The 23,653-nt window shown below is 53.8% G+C and overlaps 1 protein-coding gene across 1 annotated transcript in view; it reads right to left on the bottom strand.

Annotated features, from left to right (window-relative positions):
* Window positions 1–434: 434 nt before the first annotated feature.
* FAM167A (family with sequence similarity 167 member A) overlaps window positions 435–23,653 on the bottom strand; it is a 35,365-nt gene continuing 12,146 nt past the window's right edge. Inside the window, exons 3-4 of the mRNA XM_082403604.1 lie at window positions 18,735–19,514; window positions 435–3,509 (exon numbers count right to left, since the gene is read on the bottom strand). Coding sequence (XP_082259730.1) covers window positions 3,246–3,509; window positions 18,735–19,103 — 633 coding nt within the window. The 5' untranslated portion in view covers window positions 19,104–19,514 and the 3' untranslated portion in view covers window positions 435–3,245. The remainder of the gene's footprint in view (window positions 3,510–18,734; window positions 19,515–23,653) is intronic.

The following is a 23,653-nucleotide window of genomic DNA, read 5'->3' as shown; positions in this document are numbered from 1 at the left end:
TACTTGGATGATAGAATTGTGATTTGAAATACATGTCCTGTGGGTCCGCTATCCAACAGTGCTCTGAGTTTGACCCATATATTCTGAATCCAATCAGAGTCACCTTTGGAAGTGGCTAATGTAAGAGAGAGTGGATTTGCTTTGGCTCTGGCCTTGGTCAAATTCAGGAATAATGAATGCCTGCATCTCTTAATTTCACATCTTGAGCTCACATAGCCCACGCCGGGAAGCTCCTGATGGCAACACCACCAAGCAGCCCTCCTTGGGGGAAGGTGCCATAAAGGAAGGAGAGTGATTCAGGTGACTTTTCCTCGCTCCACGCCTCCCTCCCTCCCTCCTCCCGCTTCTTTCTCTTTCAATTTAGTGCTTGGCCCTGTGTGTGCTGTAACAGGAACAAGGTAAAAGGAAGCACATTTCTCCTCTTTATAAATATATTCTTTTGAAATATTTTAATTTCACTTTTTCTAACAGCAATATAGAAACAAACAATCATAAAAAATAAAATTATAAATTGTCCATCGATTACGTAATAGCACTTGGTATTGCTACAGGGAGGAGGCCTGAGGCTGGGTCAGGTCATCTCAAGTTTGCCCGGGCTCCCCCGGCCTGTGATCACTGCTGAGCCCACGAAGGCGTCAGACATCACCCTGCTAGGCAGTGTCATGGAGACTTCGAGTTTTACACCCAGGGGTCCTTGAGGGATGGCAGGGAGACGGTAGATAATGAGTAAAACTGCAGCAGTATCGTATATACGCGTGGTAAAGCCGGAAGGCTGCCCTAGGGAGCTGGGCACGCAGGTTAGGCTGCGACTGACTCGGGCATCTCTCGACCCACAGGAGGCAGGGACTTCACAAAGCTGAACTGACTTGGTTAGTTGTCTGTGCTCACCGTGGAAATAAGGATGCTACCAGACACTGGAGAGTGAGTAAGAAAACACGCCTGTCTTTTCCCTGCACGTCGCTTTCCGACTCCTCCTCCCCCCTTATCCCAAAATAAAATTCCCTTGGCGTGAACTAAGCACAGCAGCTGAGACATCTAACCTATTCCAAAAAGTGCGCCTATTGCAAAACCATCAAGTGTTCTTGACCTCAAAGAATCATTAGGTCAACTGAGCAACTAAATTGCCCAGTTGACTCCAACTCAACTGGGTTGACGAAACTCAGGGAAATCACTCAGCGGTGGCTGGACCCAGCTTTTTTTAGTTACTGTAATGACTGGTTCCTAGAAAGAAAAGTAATCAGTTTGGCCTTTTTTTTCAGTTGTGGAATGGGCTTGCCCGTGTGGGTTCAAGTGTGTGTATGTGCGCGTCTCTGAAGAGTGAGCGTGCGTGTAGGCTGGCCTGCCACCCCAAGACCTCAAGGGCTCTTCTGGAGGACGCCTGGCAGGCACGCCTCTGGAGGACCTGGCAGTGCTCATGCAGAGCCCCTGAGGAGAGGCTGCACTAGCTAGAGAAAACCTCCCTCCTTCCTGCCTGAGGCGGGGCCGGCCCGAGGGGGCCTAGCCTTCCACTGAGGGCTTCTTCACGGACAAATGCTCTGCGTCTCAGACTTCTGCCACCGCTCAGAGTCGAAGCAAAAACAGATCTTGGCTGCGTGGTAATACCGTCTTTGAAGGAAGCATAAACCCTCCGGCTCTTGGAAGTCACAAGGAAACACCAAATTCTCTTCTAACTAGGGACCGATCATCCACAAACTCCCACTCCTGGCCCACAAGAGAAAAGCAGCCGTTCCCCAGTGTGGGTCACGGTGCGTGTGCGTGTGTGTGCCTGGGCCCCAGTGAAATTCTACAGGAAGACGAAGCATGAAAGACAGAGCAACAGGACGCCTCACATGGACAACGGAACCGTGACGGCAGTGGGAATCGTAACTCGGGAGGTGACGGGGCTGCGTGAGTGGAGAGTGGCAGCTGGCAGTTCGTGGGTTTGGCAAAGCATTAGTACCATCTTTGGAGTTCAAGTTCATGGATACGTGATCTGTGTAGCGTAATTAATAATGATTATTATTAACACATCAATATTCTACAGCCGCTAAAGAGCCGTGGAGCCTGAGGGAGACCACTCCCCTCCCCTGGCCTCACTCCCTTATGAAGCAGAGGGCTCGGCTAGATGGGTCACAGGCCAGCCCCCCGGCACGGGGCCTTCTACTGGGTTAACTTCCTAACTTGCTGAGGTCTCAGTCCTTACCTTGCCGGTCCTCCCACTTGTCTTGAGGGAGAATCTTCTAAAATCAAACCCTGAACCTCTGTACTTGACCTACCCACTGGCTTCGCCATTCGGACAAAAATCAAACAGTTATTGACAAGTTAACCACAGGTTAGTAACAGTCTGATTCAATTAAAATTAGTTGTTTAAGTCAGGCACAGAATCTCAGTGGAGGCTCAGGACGAGCTTCTGGGGAGGGCACGGAGGTGACGGAGGTGACCCCGTCGGACCAGGAGGCCTCTGCTGGCCGCCCCCCCCCCCGGGGGAATACACTCCCAGGCACTCCCCAGGGTTGTGGCGTGGCAGCAAAGGGGCTCTTTGGAGGTTGGGACTGGTGTATGTGGCCAGAGCGGGCAGCAGAGGGCGGTTGTGCCTGCTGCCCCCCAGCTACACTGGTGGGACCACACACACTGGAAACAGCGTACCCCGCGCTTGTAGGGCCGAGGTCGAAGACCTCATCCCGGGCACTGGCTGCGGCTCTGGGGCCTGCTTCCCCAAGCTCCACGTGTTATTCCTTTTGGTCTTCCTTTGCTGGTGGGTCCCTGTCGAGGCTGCTGAGTCACCCACTTAGGGTGAACTTGAGCCAGTACTTAGAGGACAGCAACAGTGACATGGGCACGGCTGACATCTAATCACCTCCCTCTGGGGTCAGTGCCCCTGGGGGTCGGTGCCCCTGGGGAAACCTTGTGCAAGAATCACAGCTTTGGTCCCCCTTTGGGTTCCCAGGTCATAGCACCAGTGATTCCGGAAACAGGAATGTGGGTCACTAACGGGAGGATGAGACGTGTGCCCTGGGGACCCAGGTCTCACTGAACAACGGATGCAGCAGCCCTTCTGCAGGACTCTTTGGGTATCAAACCAGGGCCAGGCATGGGGACACGGAGCTCCACAGCTGGGCCCTGAGAGCACGTGTCACAGGTCCTGGGGACGCCCTGCCTTCGGGGAGACCCACTCGGGTAGCTGGGCCTCAGCTTCCTTCCCACGCCCTCCCCCACCCACCCACCCCAAACCCTCGTTCCGGCTCCACCGCCCCGTCTAGGGCTTCTCAGCACAGAGAAAACCTGCGGGAGTTGATGTTCATCTTGGTGACCCCAATGAGCTTGAGTGGCGCGGAGAGGCTGAAGGAGGAGGCGAGCGGGGCGTCGCAGAAGAGGTCGGACAGCTCGTCCCGCTCCTCCAGCTCGTAGGTGGCGTCGTTGAGCATCCGCCGGTGGAGGTCGCAGGTCTGCTCGATCTTCAGCTTGTGGATGTCACTGCGCAGGCGCATGAGCTGCCGGGCCAGCTGCTGGTCCTGAAGCCGCATCTCCGTCTGCAAGGAAGACGGGGGGCGGGGGGAGGCGTCAGCGCCGAGCTGGGCCGGGGAGAGGGGTGGGGGGTCGGTGCTTCAGCTCCATAGTCCGGGACCCGCCCAGGCCCGTTAACACGAGACCCAATGAAGGGCTTGCATCACCATTTGGGGTCCACCTAGAGAGAGTAGCCCGTTCCCAGCTCAGGGAGGTGAAAAGACACAGAGAGTGGGGTGACAAATAAGGATGTGCTTGCCAAACAATGCTTTGTGCTAAGCTAGATACTGTGTCAAAATCCTTCTGGAAGACATGCGTGTCAGTCCTGGCTTAAAGGTATTTCCGGGTGTCTCATTGTTTACAGATATATATAAATGGAGTAAGGGTATAAAGAATTGCATGGGAATGATAAATACCAAATTCAGGCGTCGTTTCTGTAGCGTAGTGGCTATCACGTTTGTCCAGATTCAGGAGCACAGCTGCCTTTGGGCAGGAAGGAGGGACTGAAATTGGGGAAGGTATTCAGGGGCTTCAACTCTATTGATGATGTTTTGTATTTTATGTTGGGTGGTGGGTATGCAGTCACATTATTTTTTAAACATTTAAGAACGTCTGCATTCTTAAGAGTGTCTGTCTTAAATGCATTTTAAACATTTAAGAATTCGGGCTTGGAACCAAGTGCATTTCAGGGTAGAAAAATTAGCGACTTCACCAATAAGCATTTCATTGCTCTGTTTTCTCTCTTCCATGTTTTGATATACTTCTACAGATCTCTTTTATTCAGAGTTTATAGGTGAGAAAAACCAAGATAGAAAGTCTAGCCTGGGGATCAGCAAAGTATTTAATGGCAAAACGGGGTTAAAATTCATAGCGTCCTGTTCATTAGTTTACTTCTCAATCCTTGGGCATCACAACCCAAATGTATTGCCAATCAGAAATTGTATTGATCTAGAATAGTGCCAAATCAATGCTGGTGGGCTCACTAGAGGGCAGCTGGTCATTCATTCACTTATTTGGAGCCTCCAGCCATGCCTAAAACTGGGCTAGGTGCTGCCTAAGCCCTTCTGAAGGAGATGGGCGTCCAATTTGTCTGAAAGTCAGTGCCAGCTCACACCACTGCTTTATTTAATATGGTCTTCTGTGAGTTTGGCTTGAACCACTTCTCTTTGGGGTATCCTGTAATTTGAAGATATATCTCTTTGAAAGCTAGGAACCCTATGGCTCAGATGTGAACCAAGGAATTGGCCTCAGGAATTGCATCTTCAATCTGAAAAGATCCTTTTAAGTTGGAGAATTTCAGTTTTGAGCAGGTGTCTGGAAGTACCTGTGAGATGTGGTCAGCAGGGAGGCCTGGTGGGGGGAAGGGGCCATTTTTCTATGGCCAATAGGTCTGGTCCAAGGTCAGAGAACAATTTAGTGTTGAAAACCCATCAGAGTCAGCTGAAAGGGGGGGGAGGGTTGATAGTAAGGCATCTGTCCAGGTTCCTTGGGCTGGACAAAGGCCACCTCGGAGGAGCCACCTCACACACCCACTGAGCTTGGAGGCGTTCGCCTCTGCATAAGGGGAAGGAAACGGCTTCCAGTGGGGAAGGTGATGCATGTCCCTCCACTTGTTGGAGCCCATCACCAGAAGAGGCTGATCATTCTGTTTCCTGAGGGTCCTGAGGGCCCATCACAGCGTGAGCAGCCCACCCTAGGACTGGCTTGCCAGACGTATTTTGTTATGATTCATGAATGTAAATCCACATTGCACCTGATGCTCAAAGACACAGTGTTCGTTCCAGGGCTACAAGGAAAAGCAGCAGTGTTGGCCCCCTTCCCACCTACTCTGTGGGCCACACAGGAATTTTCCAAGGGGGACTCCATACCTTAAACCCTAAACTGAGTCCCCGCTTAAGAGGTAACTCCACTGAAATCAAGCCAAATCCATATAGAAATGAGTTTTCTCAGCCCCCGAAGAAACCTGAGCAAAATGTGCAGGGCTAAGAGGCTTTTTTTTCCCCCAGGATTTTTTCAATTGTGTTAAAATACACAGAACAAAAAATTTTACCATCTTAACCATTTTGAAGTGTACAGTTCAGTGGCATTAAGTACTTTTACATTGTTGTGCAACTGTTACCACCAACCATCTTCAGAACTCTTTTCATCTTGCAAAATTGGAACTCTGTCTCCATTAAATAATAACTCCCCATTTTCCCTCCCCCCAGCCCCTGGCAATCACTATGCTACTTTCTGTCTCTGTGAATTTGACTATCCAATTCCCTCGTGTAAGTGGAATCAGTACAGTATTTACCGTTTTGTGACTACCATATTTCACTCAGCATAATGGCCTCAAGGTTCATCCACGTTGTAGCACATGTTAGAATTTCCTTTCTAAGGCTGAATTATATCCCACTGAACGTATACATCGCATTTGGCTTATCCTTTCATCCGTGGATGGATGTCTGGGCTGCTTCCACCTCTTGGCTCTTGTGAATAGTGCTGCTGTGAACACAGGTGCACAGTATGTGTTCAAGTCCCTGCTTTCACTTCTTTTGGAAGTATACCCAGAAGTGGGATTGCTGGATCCTATGCTAATACTGTGCGGAATTTTTTGAGGAACCGCCATACCGTTCTCTGCACCATTTTACTGCAGCAAATGTTTTTATTCCAGTCAGTCCAGAGGCAGGAGTCGGCCCCTCTTTTAATTCTCCAGGAAATCACTAGTGATCCACGGCACTCGGATAAAGAGACATCACAGCAAACCACTTACATGCTTAGATTCTTCTGTCCTGGGTTTCCCGACCGCTGCCCTCCCTGACGCTCCCTTTCTAGCCCCTCCCCACTCTCAGAGCCTCTCCGCCCCTCACGTCCCCTTATCCCTTCAAGCAAAACCCAAGAAATCTCCCTCTTCCTCTTGCAGAGCAGCTTGATTACCGCCTTTAGTCACTTCTTCCCTCCCCTGGGGTTTCACCTTCCACCTTAGAAACAACCAGCCTCTCCTAAGAGCCGTTCTTATCTGACTCAGAGAATCAAACGTGTGTTGGCTACAGCCAAGCACTGACCACAGCACAGCTATTGCAACAGGGCCACGGGTCAGCCTCCACCCCCGTGGTGCCTGTGCTTTCTCACCCCGTGGGAACACACCCTTTCACCAAATACTATACCGCAACTGGAGGATTGCTGGAGTGACAGGCCGCGCCTCTGAGAATCCTACAAGTAACTTTATCCTGCAGAGGCAACAGGCCACCCTGGGAGGGGGGATTGAAATCGGCATATCCCACAGCTGAGCCTTTGCCAGGGAGAGCGTTAAACTCTTGTTGATAGTTGAGTCACCAGGGCCAGGTTTTAGGGCCAGCGTCTAAGTCTTTTTAATAAAGGCTCAAAACTGGGAGGCCCTGCCCAATTTCAACATTCTGCACCTAGGCCTGGAGAGAAAGGACCTACGTGGTGAAATTCTTACTTTTCTTTGGCCAGTGTTGTTCGGTTTATATGGTACATTACTTATGATCTGTTTGCTTCTTACAGCTCTTGGAATGGACAGTATCCAGGCAGACAGGAAAACAAAAATCCCAAGGTGATCAAGTGCATTTTGTTCAATCCCGATTTCTGAGGCTGGAATCTAAGCTATCCCAGCCCAACAGCCACAATTAGTCTCTGACTGATGCTGAAGAGAGACTGGGTATAAAATCCAGGCCATTTCTCAGAACATGCTCCCTTCTCTATGAGACTTAATCTTGAACCATGGGAAGAGTTTTCATAACCTGTCTCATGACTTAGCTCAACTAAACGTCCAGTTATTGTTTTAATCAGCATTGTGTAGAAATAGAAGCCTGGATAAAACATGATTCATTATTTGATCTTGGGTTTGGCCTCTGAGAAACAGCCAGAGTCATGCTGTGAGGAAAGAAAGTGAGGGTTGTCACTGAGGTGTGCTGCTGGATGACAACCTCAGATGCTGGGAAAAATTAAATTTTTTTTTCAAATACCCTCTAGAAACCAAACTGGGTTTGTGAATTGATTTCCAGGGGATGCTGTTGACTCAGGCAGAGGCTGGAACATGTTTTTCGGCCTCCGCTGGCTCTGCAGCCCCAATCTTGGCGCTGGGGCAGGTACAGGCTGAATCTGGGTTCTCCTGATGCCCCTGGAGCCATTGTCTGCCAGGAGGGAAAGTCGGAGCAGAGCCCCAGAGCCAGGACAGAGAGCAGGGGGTGCTTCAGGCCCCAGCAGGGACTCTCTGTCCCCAATGGCAAGAGTCAAGCTCTACATACTATATGATAAAGTCTTCGGTTTTCAAACTTGGAAGGTCCTAGGCCAAACTGCCACCTGCACATGTGAGGCTGACCTTTGGGAAAGACAGGGTGGTGCATTCTGAAGGCCCCCAGGTCTGTCCCCAGAGGCTCTGGGTTCTAGTCTGCTTTGGTCTGAATCTTTGTGTCCCCCTCAAATTCATATGTTGAAACCCTAAAGCCCAGTGTGTTGGTATTAGGAGGTGGGCCTTTGGGAGGTGATGCAATCACGCGGGTAGAGCCCTCATGATAGGATTACTATTCTTGTAAAAGAGACCCCAGAGAGTCCCCTCGTCCCTTTCCATCATGTGAGGACACAGCGAGAAGTCTTTAACTCGGAAGAGGACCCTCCCCTGACCATGCTGGGACGCTGATCCCAGACCTCTAGCCTCCAGAACTGTGATAATTGAATGTCTGTGGTTTATCAGCCGCCCAGTCGGAGGTGGTTTGCTGCAGTGGCCTGAGTGGATGAAGACAGTTCCAGTTCAGCCTATAAGGAGATGAGTGGCCCGGGGCTGGAGATGTGACCCCTCTGTGGAAAGAGGATGCTCGTCACCTCCCCCCACCTCATAAGGTTGCATCCTGGACGTGAGGGAGCCCTAGAAGCCGTACACCCAAGAAAGGAATTCTGTGAGAGGGGAGAGACGGGAAAGACAGGCCCAGGTGAGCACACCCACCTTCACCTGTCAGCCCGCACCTCGGCATCCTTTCACGCCTCCCTGCCCCCCTCCCACTCTCTGCACTCAGCCCTGCAGTCAAGAGGCCAGCAGCCAGGTTTCTCCCCTTCTTCAAACCTTTCAAAGGTACAAGCGGCCCTCCTGGCTCCCTTGCTCTCTCCAGCCTTGAACTCCCATTCTGAGCCCCTGGCGCCTTGTGGCAGCCACGCTGGGTCTGTGTCCCCTCCCCCAGAACCACTCCTTCCCACGCCATCATCCACATGCCCAGCTCAGCCCTTGCCTCCCATCCCTGCAGGCTGGGTGACACCCCAACCATAGATACCTCTTACGGCAACACCTACACACAGCATTGCCTGTCTCCTCACCAGACAGTAAAACACGCGGGAGAGATCAGGCCTGGTGCTCAGAAGGCATTGGCTGAGGTGGAAACACAAGTTGGAATAAAGTAATATATTTTTTAAGTTAAAAAAAAAAAGGCATTGGTCGAATGAATGAATGAATGAATTCAATCCTCCTAGAGCCAGGTCTTGATTTTCCACAGGTGGGACAATCCTAGGACACCATCCCTGACTTTCCCACCCAGGCTGCCCTCCAGGCCTGGGGAGAGGCCTCGAGTAGAATGAACAGAGCATTGGCTTGTGGGTCCAAAGTCCTTCACCACCACTCACTGGAGGTGCCCCTCTGGGCAAGTTGCTCAAGCTGCCTGAGCCTCAATTTCCTCATCTGTGAAATGGGCGCAATAATAATGTCTGTTCTGAGAATTAAATAAATAAAACATATATAAGACACTTGGTCCGGGACATGGGGTTCCACAAATATTAGTTCCACTTTATCCATTCTTCATAGTCAGAGCTAAGCCGTCAGTTATTTTTTCTTATTTCCCATACGACATTCTTATCTCTCCTACTAGGTTTAGGAGTTCTGGAGGACAGTGGGATTCTCCTTTGTTCCCCAACTGCCTGGAGCAGAACTAGTCACCAACCCATGCTTCCCACACACTTTGGGGGTGATTGCTCACACCTGACACCTGTGTCGCCCTTCACATTGTTATCAATACCAAGTATGGCCAGCTGGGCTGGTAGGGCAGTGCTGGCATCTCGTCACCAAGTGGTCTGTCCAGAGTCACAGAGCCAGTAACGCCGAAGCACCTCAGCATTTGCCGTGGAGGCATCTCCCAGGCGGGGGTGTCCTCAGCTTGGACACGATGGGTTCAGGCCCGCAGGGTGGGCCGGGGACTTCCCCAACTTCCCTGCCGCTGCCCTGGACAGCAAGTGGGGGCCTTGCTGGGCAACAGCTAGCCCCGGGATGGTGCCCCCCGTGCCAGGCTGCTGGAGTGGGGCCCACAGCACAGCTATTCCCCCTGAGCCCCAAGCAAGACTGCAGGGAGGGCTGGTCCCCGCCTCTCCTGCTGGGGTGTCTCCAGGCGAGCGAGTAGACAGAGATGAGACCCCCCGGCACTTCCTGCTCTGCCGTGAGCTCCCTGGGTTGCCTCCTGAACTTCCACCTGCAGGGAGCACCCACCAGCGCAGGCAGGAGTAGCGCTTCATTAAGGGATCGCGTGGAGACCAGCTCTAGCCAGGGCCGTTGTCAGATGTGATCGAACAGGGCTGAGGTGCCTGGCATCCTTAGGGAGCCCCCAGAAGACCCCTGGAGCACCTGTGTTGGGACTTCTAGACTTTTCTTGGGTTCTAGGCTCCCCGGCTTGGAAACAGATGGGCTGGGAGTTTCACGTCTGACACCGAGTGAGCCCAGGAATCAGCCAGGAACCCTTGCTGCCCAAGAGTCAGGAAGCGAGCCCTGTGGAACTAGGTCTCCTATGAGTGATTAAGGCGCCCCTGCACCTGCGGTTTCTATATATAGATTCCCACCTGTGCCTTCAAAAGGAAGTGAAGCAAATCTGTTCTCTGCAAGTGTGAGCAAGGCCATTAGCTCTCCCAAGTCATTTCACACTCCGTTACCCTGGAACCTGCCTCCATAGGGGGAATGATGGTTTGGGCTTCATCCCGGGAGGGGCCTCACAGCAGCCTCAGGGCTGGACTGGACTCAGAGCCCATCTCAGGAGGGTGTCTGCTGTGCCCGTGGGGTGTCCGTGACCTGGCTCCCCTTCGCGTGCCAGAGCTAGGGGGTGAGTCTGAGCACACCCTGGGTGCTCAGGAAACCTCGGGGACTGCTGAGCGCCATGCAGTGTGGCCAGCACCGACGTGGGGCCACTGGCCGGAGCGTGGGAGAGGCCAGAGTGGGCAGGGGGAGCCCACGAGCAGCAGCTGCTAGCGGACACTCGCAGCACCTCTCCACCCATCTCCCTCTCTGGCTGGAAAGTGAAGGCTCACCACCCCTTGGGTTCCTTCCTGAGCACCGATGGCTCCGTCCATAGTTGTTACCAGCACTGCGAGAAGCAGTTGCTCTGGCAGGAGGAGGCTTTGTCCTCCTCAGTCCCTGTGCCGGGGGGGTGGAGTGGGGGGGGCATCCGCCCTGGGGGGGAGCCACGTGGGAGGTAGAGAAGCCAGGGCCGCCTGCCACCCGGGCCCCTCCCCGGCTCCTGGGCACCTCGGGGCCTGGCCTGGCCCTGCCAGCGGCCGGGAGCGGTGCCCCCCAAGTGCCAGACCCTCGGTGCAGCTCTGGAAACCATCTCCCTGCTGCCGAGGGCTTAACCACCTGGAGGGAGCCTCGGTGGCCTTTCCCTGGCTTTTGTCAGCTCGCGGGCTGAGTCTGGCTCACGCCTGAGCCTGGGGACACGGCCTACACCTCGGGGCAGTGCCGGCTTTTCAGCCCCTGGAGGAGCCCCAGGGCAAGGGTGGGTCCAGAGCCTGTAAAATAACGCACACCTCAGAAACGGACAGTCCAGCCCAGGGGCACCTCGGACGTGAACAGTCCCGAGGCCCTGTGTGCCACCCTCTGTGTCAGGATAACGAGCGTCCTTCTCAGAGGCAGGAGAGTGCCTGAAAGAGTGTAGAATCGGGAAACATTGGAGAACGACAGCCCAAAGTTCCAGGAGTTGAGACAGCGTGTTGACTGCTCAACTCATGAACTACGTTTGAGGTTTTGACGGCCCAAAACCTCGTGAACCACGACGCGCCTTCACCTCTTCTGACCTCGGGAGCCCCTGGCTGGGCAGCAGGGGTTCTGAGGCCGGCAGATCTGGGCTCCAATCCCTGCTCTGCTGGTTGATCACAGGCGAGTCACGTTACCTCAGTTTCCTCACCCATAAAATGGGGGTAGTAATAGTGCCACCATAGAAGAGGCACATGGATGTGTGTGCATAGTGCCTGCCCACCTCAGGAGCCCAGCAGGTGCCCTCTGCCCTCTGTGCCCTCCTCACTGTCCCGTCACAACCCCCTGCCAGGTAGGATGTATAATCTCCGCTTTACAATGACAAAACCCAGGGCCAGGGTAACGGGGTTTCCTAAACTCACACAGCCAGGATGAGGTAGGACTTGACGGGACCGTCTAATCTAGTTACAAACTGCATGCTTTGCTGACTCCACCTGTGACCGGTTACTGGCCCTGTCACATTAGAATCACCTGCAGGCACACGTGAAGTCCCAGCCTTACGGCATCTGAATTTCCACAGAGCGCTGGGAGGGATCCGTGGTTTTACCCAATGCACTGGGTGCCTGATCCAGCAGTCACGACACACTAGCCTGGAGGGTAGTTACCACAGCTGGGAGGGTGCCCCTCCAAGGAGCCGGGTTTTAATTATTACAGGACAATGGGAATGGGAATAAGGAGAAGGCTAATGTCAAGCCTTGGAGACGCGGATGTGGTTGCTAAGGAAGTCAGGGATGTGTACTTCCCTTTGGTTAATTTCAAAGTCCACCGTGCCTGGCACTCGGTGATGACTCAACATGGGCCTCACACCCCAAAGCATCTGGGGACTATATTTACTGTTCCTCTAGCATAGCTCTTGTCTCACGGTGTCACTGTTTACATGCTTGTCTCATCCACAAAGTGGGGGGCCCCATAAAGACAAGGGCCCTGTCCCCACCGGCACCAGCACCTAAGCCCAGGCATTCTGTCAACACTGCTCGTACTGAACGAACAAATTGGATTGAAGGACGCCCGCCTGCCTCTTACAGCCCCAGGACCACCTCGCGCCGCTCTTCTGGTTAAGTGCGGCCATCAGGTGTCTTCTCCTTCCCTCTCCCATCCTCTTCTCTGCATTGCAAGGTGGCCAAGAGATGGAAAGCAGGCAGGATCTCCTGATTTGGAGCCGCCTTCATCCCACTGGTCGACAGTTCCCACCTAATGCCGAGTGGGGGATGTCTGGCGATGGCAGATCTCATTTTTTATCTTTTTCTAGGAGATCCGATGCCTTATTTAATCTGGAAGCTATGAGGGGAGGCATGTGTGCCAATTACACTGGCAAGAAGAGGAGCTCAGTTCTTTCCCGTCTTTTGTCTTTTACTTTTATAATCTTTTTTTCTCCCTAATCATATATATTTCTATTTTGGAAATTTCAGAAACTACGGAAAAGTCCAAAGGATAATATCAGCTCCCAGAAATAAAGATCATTGATGTTTTGGAGTATTTCCTTTGTGGGCCCCTTTGTTTAGCAATTCTTTAGTAACCGCTAAAGGGCGGTATCTGGCCAGATTAATGAGATGGTCTTCCTCCTGCAGGAGTGGATGGGTGCACAGCCCCAGCTATGCGGAGAAGACCTAGCCTCGGGCAAAGTGACACCTGGGCTAGAAACTCTTGTGCATCAAACCCAGCTCAGCCAGCAGCTCCCTGGGTAGCTCTGAGCAAGTTATTATCCTCATTATGGACCGGGCATGGCTGTCCGCATCCCTGCCATAGGGTTGTTATGAGGCGTTGCTAATAACTCTCTGTGACCCCTTACACGTGTCCCGTTCTAAAATCAAGGCCTGATTTTGTTTTTTTTTTTTTGGCCACACCACGATCTTAGATCCCCGACCAGGGATTGAACTTGCGCCCCGTGCATTGGAGGATTGGAGTCTTAACCACTGGACTACCAGGGAAGTCCCCCCCGTTCTGAAATCAGCAGAGTTTTAAATGCAGGCTTTTTGACAACTCGTGGGCCCACTGACTTGAACATTTGATGTGAGCACCTGTACCCAGTACAAAGGAAAGAGATCTGGGTCCAGAGCCAGGAGATGCAGGTCTGTGTCTTGGCTTAGCCACACCCTTACATATGACCTTGGGCAAGTCACTTAACCTCTCTGACTCTCAGGCTCATCACCTTTCTGAGCCTCAGTCTTCCGATCTGTAAAACGGGAATAGCAAATACCTCCAAGCCGTCTCACTCAGATACTGTACGTAAACATGCCTTGAGGACCATAAAATGCTCCCCCAGATGGGCGGGGTTAACGTGGCTATCACCTTCACGCCTCTCACCTCCATCCCCATCAGAAGATGCTCAGTGAGCTTGAACTGTCATTTGGCCGCTATCATTCAGTAGCAGTGGATAACACTGGCCTCAGAGGGCTGTGCCTGGACACACCAGTCACGTGCTTGTCAAGCGGGCAGCAGAGGCAAGAAAGGGTTAACCCGGAGAGGCCAGCTGGGTCCAGGGCTACGGGCCTCCTGCCACGGCAGGCCTTAGAAAAATTAAAACTTGTCAGGTTTCCTTTCCCTTTTTCTAACAACCATAAACACCTTTTTGGCGGGGGGCTATGTCTGTGGGGATCAAACACTTGCATGAGGCTAAAAGAAAAATATCTGTTGACGCCCACGGATTCTCGCTACAAAGACAACGCCTTAGGAAGCTGGAATGTTTTGTTTTGGTTTTAGTTTTGGCACCGCACAGGCCAAGTAGACGATTTCTCCCTTTTCTTTATCCTTCAGGTTGGCAAGGGGAGCGTTTTAGCAGGACTAAAGAGAGAGGCAGAAGGGAGTGTCCCTTTTTCTCTCGGGCTGCAAGCTCTGGGGCCAAACGCAATCAGAGGTTTGTGATATGTTCTGAATTTCAGGCTCAGCTACAGGGCTGAGACCCACAGCTTCAGGACCAAGTCCTTTCTAGCTCACCCCTTCCTGAAGCATTGCCCCAGCCCCACTCCAGGCCACTTGGACCTAGTGAGGCCACCCTGAAGGTGGAAAGCTGGAGGCTGTGGCCTCTGGCAGCGGGAGCAGCCTGGATCAAGCAGAGCTGCAGAGGGTCACTTCACTAGGCTCTGAGTCGGTCTCCCCAGAAAACGATGCCGGGTCTCAGCCTGGGGTGTCAGGTGGCCCGAAGCTGCCGGGCACAGAGGCGGCAGCCCTGCCTGCCATGGCCGGATGGTGACACCTTTCCTGAATACACAGGGAGATGAAGGTCAAGCCTTCCTGGCTGGAGGAGCAGTGCCAACAGGGCTTAAGGATTCCCACCTTCCTTGTACCCCCAACGTGTGACTCTGAAGGAAAACCCTCTACTTGCAGGTCCCTGGGGGTGTCAGGAGCGACTGCACTTTCCCTGCAGTGAAAGCTGAGAGGAAGGGTGGACCCTGAGGGAGCTGCTAGGACCCTCTCTGGCCTTGGAAATAAGCCAAGATTCAGGCAGTCACTCTCTGCCTTTGAGCTAACCTCCTAGGAGGTAGGGGTGGACCACCCAGCCTCCAGACCCGACATCGCCTGCCTCTAGGAGGGTCAGCGTTGACAACGTGAACCTCGCTGGTTTCATCAACTGCTCCGGTATAAGCTCTTGATGGTCAGAGACCCGTTCAGGGCACAAACCCACGACTGAGCCCGAACTACCAGCCAATTGAGTTTGGCATCATGTGGGGCAAACAGCTACACAGCTGACTGAATTACAGATTTTTCATGTTTCCTTGGCCACATCAAGAGAAAAGACAAATTTGCACATGGGTCTGATAAATCGGTAGAGGGAGCCTGCCTGGATATAGAGAAAACTTGACTCTGGGCTTAAAATAAAGCAAAGGTTATTTGAAACCACTTTTGAAATCACTATTTTTAAAAAACAGGTTAATTTTTAATGACACCTTCAATGAGTTAACAGATGACGAATTAGGGAAAACAATGATGTGAAGTTTAATGTTTTGACTGAGACTTAAAACAGGAGCATGGGCGTGTTGATCAAATGTTCAACTCTGTTTTCAAGTCAGTCAAAGGATTTTATAGGTTGCCTTTGTTACTCTTTAATCTCAGAAGCGGGCAGAACTGCACGTTTCAGTTGGCCTGCTTGCTGGTTTGCATTTGGGCCTCTCTGACCTCAGACTTAAAGTCTTCTGGACTAATTCAGCTCTTGGACCATTCGGTGTGGGATGATGTGGCTTCATCCCCGGAGCCCACTGGCTGAGCCCAAGCCCAAAGGACAGTTACAGCAGGGACGGGGTTTAGGGCACAGGCTTGGGGACCCTTGGGGGTTCCCTCTGAGGTCCCTTCTTGGTTCTCTGACCCCAGTCTTGCCTGCCTTTCAGTCCTTGATTCTCAAAGTATACCAGCAGTATAGCAAGCATTACCTTGGCGCTTGTTGGAAATTCGGAATCATGGACCCCATCCCAGACCTGTAGGATCAGAATCTTCATTTTAACAAGATCAGAATCTTCCCATTAGAGTTGGAGAGTCTTTGCTCTGAGAGTTTCTCTACCTGCAGCTGGAGGAGGCCTGCCCGATGGGGCCCTATGGGAGGGACACCTCTCACCCCCTGCCTTTCTCCCCAAAGCTCTACTCTCAAAGGTGAAGGCTGAGTTCACCACTTACTAGTCCTATTATTCTAGGCAGGTCGTCTGACTCTACGAACCTCAGTTTACTCATCTGTATAATGGAGACATAACAGCAATCGCACAGGTCTGCTGTAGGAACAAAAGAGACCACAGCATGAGGGCTGGACTCTCAGTTTTGTTTCTCCCTCTGCCCCACCTATTGACTGCCGACATCTTTGTGAAATCACGGAACAAAATCAACGGCCTTTGGAAGACACTATGTAGTACAGTGGCTAAGAAGAGCCTGGGCGAGGCAACCAGACAGGCCACTGGTCAAATTTCTACCCTCTCACTTATTGCTACATTCCCCTCTGAGCCTCAGTTTCCTCTTCTGTAAAACAGGGCAACAGGAAGGTGATGTGACACTCGGAAGAGGTAAGTCATGCATGTGAAACACCTGGCACACAGTAATCACTCAATTGGTAACAAATCTTGATATTATTATTATTATGCTTATTACCCACCTTTGGTAGCACAGAGAAGTGGCATGGAAAGGGGGGAAATATGCAAATATAAAGCATTATTAATGATGCCGATGTTCCCTGTACTTATTTACAACAGCCTTAGGCAGCCACGTTAGTCCCGACGATTAACACTCCTCTCCCTGCCTGTGGAGTATGACTCCAAACGTCACCGCTGGGTGCCCTTGGCCTGGTCCACCTTCCTCCCCTCAGCCAGTGCACTCCGGCCGGGGCAGTTCGTGCTGCTTGGTTTGCAATGGGCTTGGCAAGAAAAATGAGCACGGCCTGTAGGTCTATGGCAGTGGTTCTCAACCCAGGCTGTACTTTGAGAATAGCTTGAAAAACTACTGACACCGGGTCCCACCCCCAGATGTTGGCTTGACTGGTCTGGGGTGTAGTCTGGGATTTGGGGGTTTCAAGGCTTCCCAGGTAAGTGTAACATACAGCCAGGGTTGAGAGGCGGCTCTCATCCAGAGGACGTGGGCGACAACTTGAGAGAATGCCCTACTGGTTCACACCCAGGAAACTCCTTCTCTGATTTCCACCCCCAACGGGGACCCACGCGGGATGCTAACTTACTTAGAAAGTAAAAGCCTCCACTCCCAGAAGCAATCAAACCTCAAATGAACCCAAAGCCAACAAACTGAATCCTTGATTGATGGGACTATTTTTTGGTTCCTCTTTATGAAAACAAGTCAAAGCAGTGCAGCCTCAAGGATTTAAAGAGCAGCTTTGTGTCCATCCGCCCTCACCCCTTACATGCCCCGAGAGCACCCAGTGGTGATGGGGAGTCTGGAGACGCAGCGCGAACCCCCAGGGGCCGCGTCTTCTCTGCAAGCAACTAACACTCCAGTCACCAGGACAGACATAGTGGAGACATGTCTTTTGAGAAACAGCCTCAACATCAAAGATTAAAACCAAAAAAGATGTCTGATTAATCAGATACTTGAGTCCCTGAGCCCTCCTGGCCCCAGTTCTTTATCTTAACTCACAAGGAATTCCAGGCCCCAAAGGCGATTTATTTTTCAGGATTCTGCCCAGCAAACCAGGCCGGCCTCTGCCTACCCTGTGGGACCAGGAGTTACTGGAGGCTCTGGAAGGCGGTTGGCCCTCGGTTGCTGGCTCACCTGTGGCCAGAGTGGCCCGACTGGGCAGCTGTGACCTGGGCCGCAGGTGATGGGCTGGGTGGCGCAGGAGTTGAAAGCACATGATTAGCATCACAGCTGGCTCTGCTGAGACACCACCATGCCCAGGACCAGTGACTCTCCCCTGGGCGACGGGCACACGGCTCTGCACGCCAACCCCCTTCTCATGTGCTGAGCGACGCCCCTGGTGGGAGCCTGCCGTGCCCGCGGGCAGAAAAAAGGTCGAGCTGCTGGCCCCAGCTCCCAACGCACGCCCAGGGCTCACACTGCCTCCACCTGGATGCCCTCCCAGCTCTGACTTCTGGGCAGTTTCCTACTCAGCCTCCGAGCCTCAGCCCAAAGCCTTCCCCCCCGCCGGGCCTGATCAGCCACGCTGCCCCTGGGCAGCTCCCTGTACACCCGTCAGCGCGGGCAGAGCGCTGCTGGGCTGAGCCCGAGCTACTTACAGCAGCGCCCGCGCTGCCCTGTGCTTGCCCCACGCAGCGCCGCTGCCCAGAGCAGCTCCGTGGGGCGGGGCTGGCTGCTGCATGAAGGGCCACGGGAGCGGCCGGCAGCTTGGGCGCGTGGCAGGGCGACAGGCGTTCAGAGAGCAAGGGGGCAGTCACGATCCAGGAAGGAGTGCGTGGGACTCTGATGCCAGGAGTGGCATTGGGGAAGGCTGGGGACACTTTCAAAACACAGGCTCAGGGGCACGTCCCCGGCGGTCCAGCGGTTAAGACTCCGCACTTCCAATGCAGGGAATGAGGGTTCCATCCCTGGTCGGGGTACGAAGATCCCACATGCTGCAAGGCGTGGCCAAAAAAATAAAAATAAAAAACACGGGCTCAGGCTCTCCACAAGGACCTGTGGTTGGGGGCTGATGGGCACATGGACCACACAGTAATGAGGCCCACCCTTGACTAAACAGGAAAATGTGCAGTTGGGAGGGGGAGAGATGGGGGAGAGACAGAGACGGAGAGACAGAGGGGTGGAGACAGAGGCGGAGACAGAGAGAGAACGGCATCTTTTCTGGGGCTCCCTGGAGGGACAGCCACTTACTTACCAGTTCCTTCCGGAGCCAGGCTATCGCGTCGTCGATGCTCTCAAAGCCCTCCAGCTTGCCAGTGGACGGGGCCCCGTCGTCCTGGCTGGCCATCCCATTAGGTGGAGGGTGCCGCCTGGGTGCTCCTGGGGGGAGCGAGGGCTCCTCCTCCACGCGGCCCCGCTGCCCGGCCACCGGCCTCGGGAAGGGCCACGTCCGCTCCTCCAGCCTGGCCTGCCATTCCAGGTAGGAGGGCCTGCGGGTCTCCAGCCTCAGTTTCTCCGTGAGGGCCTTCAGGCTCCGGAGGTGGTCGTCGGGAGGCGGGGCTGCTCCTGCCGGCCCTTCCTCCCCACTGGCTGCGTCTTCTACTCGGATCTGGGGCACAGACATGCTAGAACCTGCCTGGGCAGCCAGACATGGGAGGTGGTGGAGGGCACCGTGGGAGTCTTGGTGGGTGGCAAGGTCGGGTCCTGCTCCGGAAGGGTCTCATCCAGCTGGGGCCGAGGCTTCCGAGGGCATCGCTAGGACCGGCGCAGCTCCCGGAGTCCAGAGGGAGGAAGGGTAAGCTGCAGTGTCCACCGGAGCAGCTGCAGACAATCTGGGTTTAAGATGCTGTGGGCGCCATGCTTTGCAAGAGGCAGGAACAGACAAGCGTTAGCAGGAATCTTTGGAGGCAGCTTTGCCAAGAAGATCTGTCAGTGCTGGAGGTGAAGGCAGATGGAAGACTGGAGGGGATGTGGGACAGGGCCCCCTCCGCACAGGGAAGGGCAGGCGGCGAGAAGCTGCTGGCTGGTGAGAGGCCTGCAGGAAGGATTGGAACCATGTCAGCGCCTATCCCTCCCCTCGATGCAGTCTCAGAAGGCGACACTGAGGCTCAGGGAGACACGGGGCTGCTGGCTGCTAGTTCAGGACTGGAAGAGAGGCTACTTCAACGCCCTAAGTCCATGCAAAAAAGTTAATCATAAAAGTATTGACTTTGTACACTGTCTCACCATTTATGAAATGTTTCCACCACTATTACCTCATTTACTCCTCACTGCAAGTCTGTAATTACTTCTTTTTGTCCCCATTTTACACACGAGGAGCCTGAGTCTCCAGAGGTTAAATGACTCACCCAAGAGCTCCCAGTGATTAGCAAGGACAGAGCCGGTCTCAGGCCTCTCTGAGCGCAGGCTGTCTGGAAGGGCGGAGGGGGGTCCCCATGCAGACGCAGGTGAGCCTTGGGTCCAGGGACCCCCCGACCCCGCCCCGCCCCGTCCACCACAGCCCCGTCCTAGGCTCCAGCCCTTCGGGGCAAGTCCTCCTGCACACGCCCAGCTTCCTTCCCCAAGAACAGCACCTTATCTCTCACCTCGTCAGAGGAGGAGGAAGCAAGTAAACCTGCAGCAGCTGAGGGAGAGCCGATTGCACTTGGGCGGATTGTTAAACGGAGCGAGGCGGTGACTCACCTTCTAGAAAGATGGTTCTCACATTCACCTAAAATGCCCACACAGCAGCGCCTCCCCGGCCGGGGCTGCAGTCTTCTGATACGCTTTGGCCTTCCCACCGCCCGGGAGGAGGTGTGAGCCAGGCCCTTGCCCCATAATTAGGAGTCACAAGGCAGAGGAGTAGCTCTGAGCCAGAATTAGGCCCTGGGCTCCCAGCCTCCATATCCCACGGTGTCCGGCAGGTGGAGATGGGCCATCAGAGTAGGAGACATTTGACTTGGGCCAAGGAGAGGAGCCCTTGGCTTTCAGGGTGAGCTTTAAAAATCTGTGCTGAGGGCGTGCAGCCGTGAAAAAGACTGAATCAGTCTGGAACAAGGTCCAAGATAAAGCGTACATGAAACAAAATATATATTCGCAGCCTGGAGAGGATGCCGCCCTTGGTGTGGAAAAGGCGGGGAAGGAAGAGATTTTTATTGACTTGTGTGTGCCTGAGGAGAAAAGCTGAAACTAAGAGTTGTGATTGCTTGTCTGGGGTGATGGGGACCAGGCATGGGGCGATGGTGGGCAGGCTGGGCCACCAGGGAGACTGTGGGCTCCTCTCTCACTGAGGCTTGGAGCTACTCAAGAAGAGCTGAGCTTGCTGTCTTTCTGGATGGTTCCTGCAACCCCTTCCTGCAGTGGCATCTGACCAGAGGGATGCTCTGCGCCTGGCCCCGGGAATGAGAAGAAATCTTCCACCCCAACCAACGGCACAGAAACCTGGCTCTTGCCTCCAGCCACACGCATGAGAATCCCCTGAGGAACCTCCACAAACACAAGTCCCATGGCCGTCCCAGGGGTCCTGATTCAGGAAGTCTGTGGCCGGACTTAGGCATCGGCATATTTTAAAGCTCCCCAAGTAACCTGAGATGACCAGGGCTGAGAGCCGCTGGTCTTGAGACAGAAACACTAGACTTGGGATCAGACGGTCCAGCCGTAGGCGCTGCCAGGCTTGCTGAGCCTCAGTTTCCTCACCTGTAAAATGGGGGTGATAATACCAACCTCCTAGGTTTGGGGGAGCGGCAGAACTAAGGTTTGTATGTACCCTCTGCAGGCTTAGCATGCCCTCCAAATCTGGGGTATTCTCATGGGGGTCTTCTGTGCGGCCTCACCGTCACACAGGCCTCTTAAGAATCTCTCCAAATCTAAAGACCTATTAGCCGCAGTCTGGGGCCCCTCCCAGGCGCCGTCTGCCTCTTTGCTAAGGTGCCAGAGTCTGTTTGGAGTGTGCCGGGGTGGTTTTAACCTACAGGGCGTCCTCCACTGACCAGGAGCGCTGGTTATTTCCAGCGAAGCTTTTTGGAGAGGATCTAGTCGCAGATGAGCCCTGAGATTTGTGAGCAGAAGAAGCTTCTGGGACGTCTGTCTCCCTCCCCCTTTCCTCCACCTGCACCCTGCCTGCAGAGGGAGGGAGGACCTGTTAGGAAGGGCCTTCCTTCAGCGCCGCGGGGTAGGGGGCGGTGTGGAGGGGACAGCTACGACTGCTTTCTTGTAGCTGCCTCCTGGGCAGGGGGCGGGGGACGGGGGGAGCTTCTTTTAATTAGTGGTTTCTAAATCAGTTCAGAGAAGACCTGCACAGAAGGCGTCAGGATGGCTTGAAAACACTGGCGGGAACGCCAGTGCGCTGAGAATCAGCGGTGCTGATCCTTGATCGGCTAAGCTTTAGCCAGTGTGCACGTCCTCTCTCCAGCCTCAGAGCTGCCCCGAGAAGCAGGAGGGGTCACCCCATTTCGAGAATGGCAAAATCGAGGTTGAGGGACTCGGGTCAGCCTTTTTCTACTCCAGAGGGCATAGGCCTTGGGGTCAGCCCCCCCCAGGGTCCCAGTTCTGTGATCTTGGGCATGACCACTCTGTGCTTCTGTGTCTTCTCCTGACAAGTGGGGAGAACCAGGACGAGCTATGCAATTTGCTGGGTTGGTGCAAAATGCAATCAGGGTGCCTCGTTAAAAAGTACTAACTAAAAAGATTTTCAGGTTTCCCTGGTGGCGCAGTAGTTAAGAATCCGCCTGCCAGTGCAGGGGGCATGGGTTCGAGCCCTGGTCCGGGAAGATCCCACATGCCGTGGAGCAACTAAGCCCGTGCGCCACAACTACTGAGCCGTGTGCCACAACTACTGAGCCTGCGAGCCACAACTACTGAAGCTTGCGCGCCTAGAGCCCGTGCTCCGCAACAAGAGAAGCCACCGCAATGAGAAGCCCGCACACCACAACGAAGAGCAGCCCCCGGTCGCCGCAACTAGAGAAAGCCCACGCGCAGCAACGAAGACCCAATGCGGCCAAAATAAATAAATAAAATAAATAAATTAAAAAAAAAAAAAAAAAGATTTTCAAGGGGCCTGTGGGCTGCCCAGGTCCCTGGCTCACGAAGCCACAGCCCCAGGGTAATAACATCAACCTCACAGGTCATTTTGAATATTACATAAAGTGACAAATATCGAGTCCTTCACAGTGCCTGGTCTACAGTAAGCCCTAGACAAAGTGACACTCACTGGGGATGTGGCAGAGGCAGAGAGCCGGAGGAGGGAAGCCACAGGATGCTGCCAGACCTGGGGCCTGAGGCATCCGGAAAAACAAGGCCAGATGGTAATCCGACCAGGCCCAGGCATGCCCCGCCAGGCAGGCCACCGGGCTGCAGGGGAACACCAAATTCCTGAAGCAGAAGACGACCCCCGGGGGCACGTCAGCCTTCCTGCAGCAGCAACGTGCCAGAGCTCGGGACCCACGCAGCACACAAGGACTGCTGTTCAAACATGCTCCTGGCTCGCCCTGGGCGCACCGTTGCTGCCACGCAGATTGCCGTGCCAGCCATGAGCTAATTCCCCCAGCTGCTGGGGGCGCCAGGTGGGCGCCGCCCCGTCATTCGGCCAACACCCCGTCTCATCGTGACCTAATCCGTCCACTTGGACAACTTCCAAACCCACTTCCTAGAGGGGCTCCGAGGGCAGGGAAGGATGCGCTGGCCCATTCTCTGTCTCACTCTCTCTGTCTCTCCCGCCCTCTCTCAAGGGACACTCCCTCCCTCCCTCCCTCTTGCCCTACGTTTTCCTAAGAAACTCGAAGCCACTCTCTCCCCGTCTGGATCCCCAGGCTCGGGCCTGCTCCTTCCAGTACGGGGTTCTCGTTTCTTCTCCATGATACGCAATCCTTCCAACACTGAGTACCAGGCCCTGTCACGGCCCCCGTGACTTTGCACAAGCTGTTCCCTCAGCCTAGAATGCCCTTCCCTCCCTTCTCTGCCTCAGTTCTCAGGGATTTGCCCCTTCAACTTTTCCTTGACTTGCCCAGGCTGTGTGTGCCCCCGGGATGCAACGAGACCACATCGGGGAAACAATTATGTCATCCCAACAATATTAGCTGACGCTTACTCAGAGCGGGTCATTCCAGGCATTGTTCTAAGAGCTAATGTGCACGAACACATTTAATCCTCACAATGCCCCCACGAGGCAATATGATTCTTGTCTCCATGACCCAGATG

Source organism: Balaenoptera borealis (genome assembly GCF_965194805.1).
Source record: "Balaenoptera borealis genome assembly, chromosome: 8".
Classification (NCBI taxonomy): domain Eukaryota; kingdom Metazoa; phylum Chordata; class Mammalia; order Artiodactyla; family Balaenopteridae; genus Balaenoptera; species Balaenoptera borealis.
The sequence above is the reverse complement of the archived record's forward strand: the minus strand, read 5'-3'. Positions and strand labels throughout refer to the sequence as shown.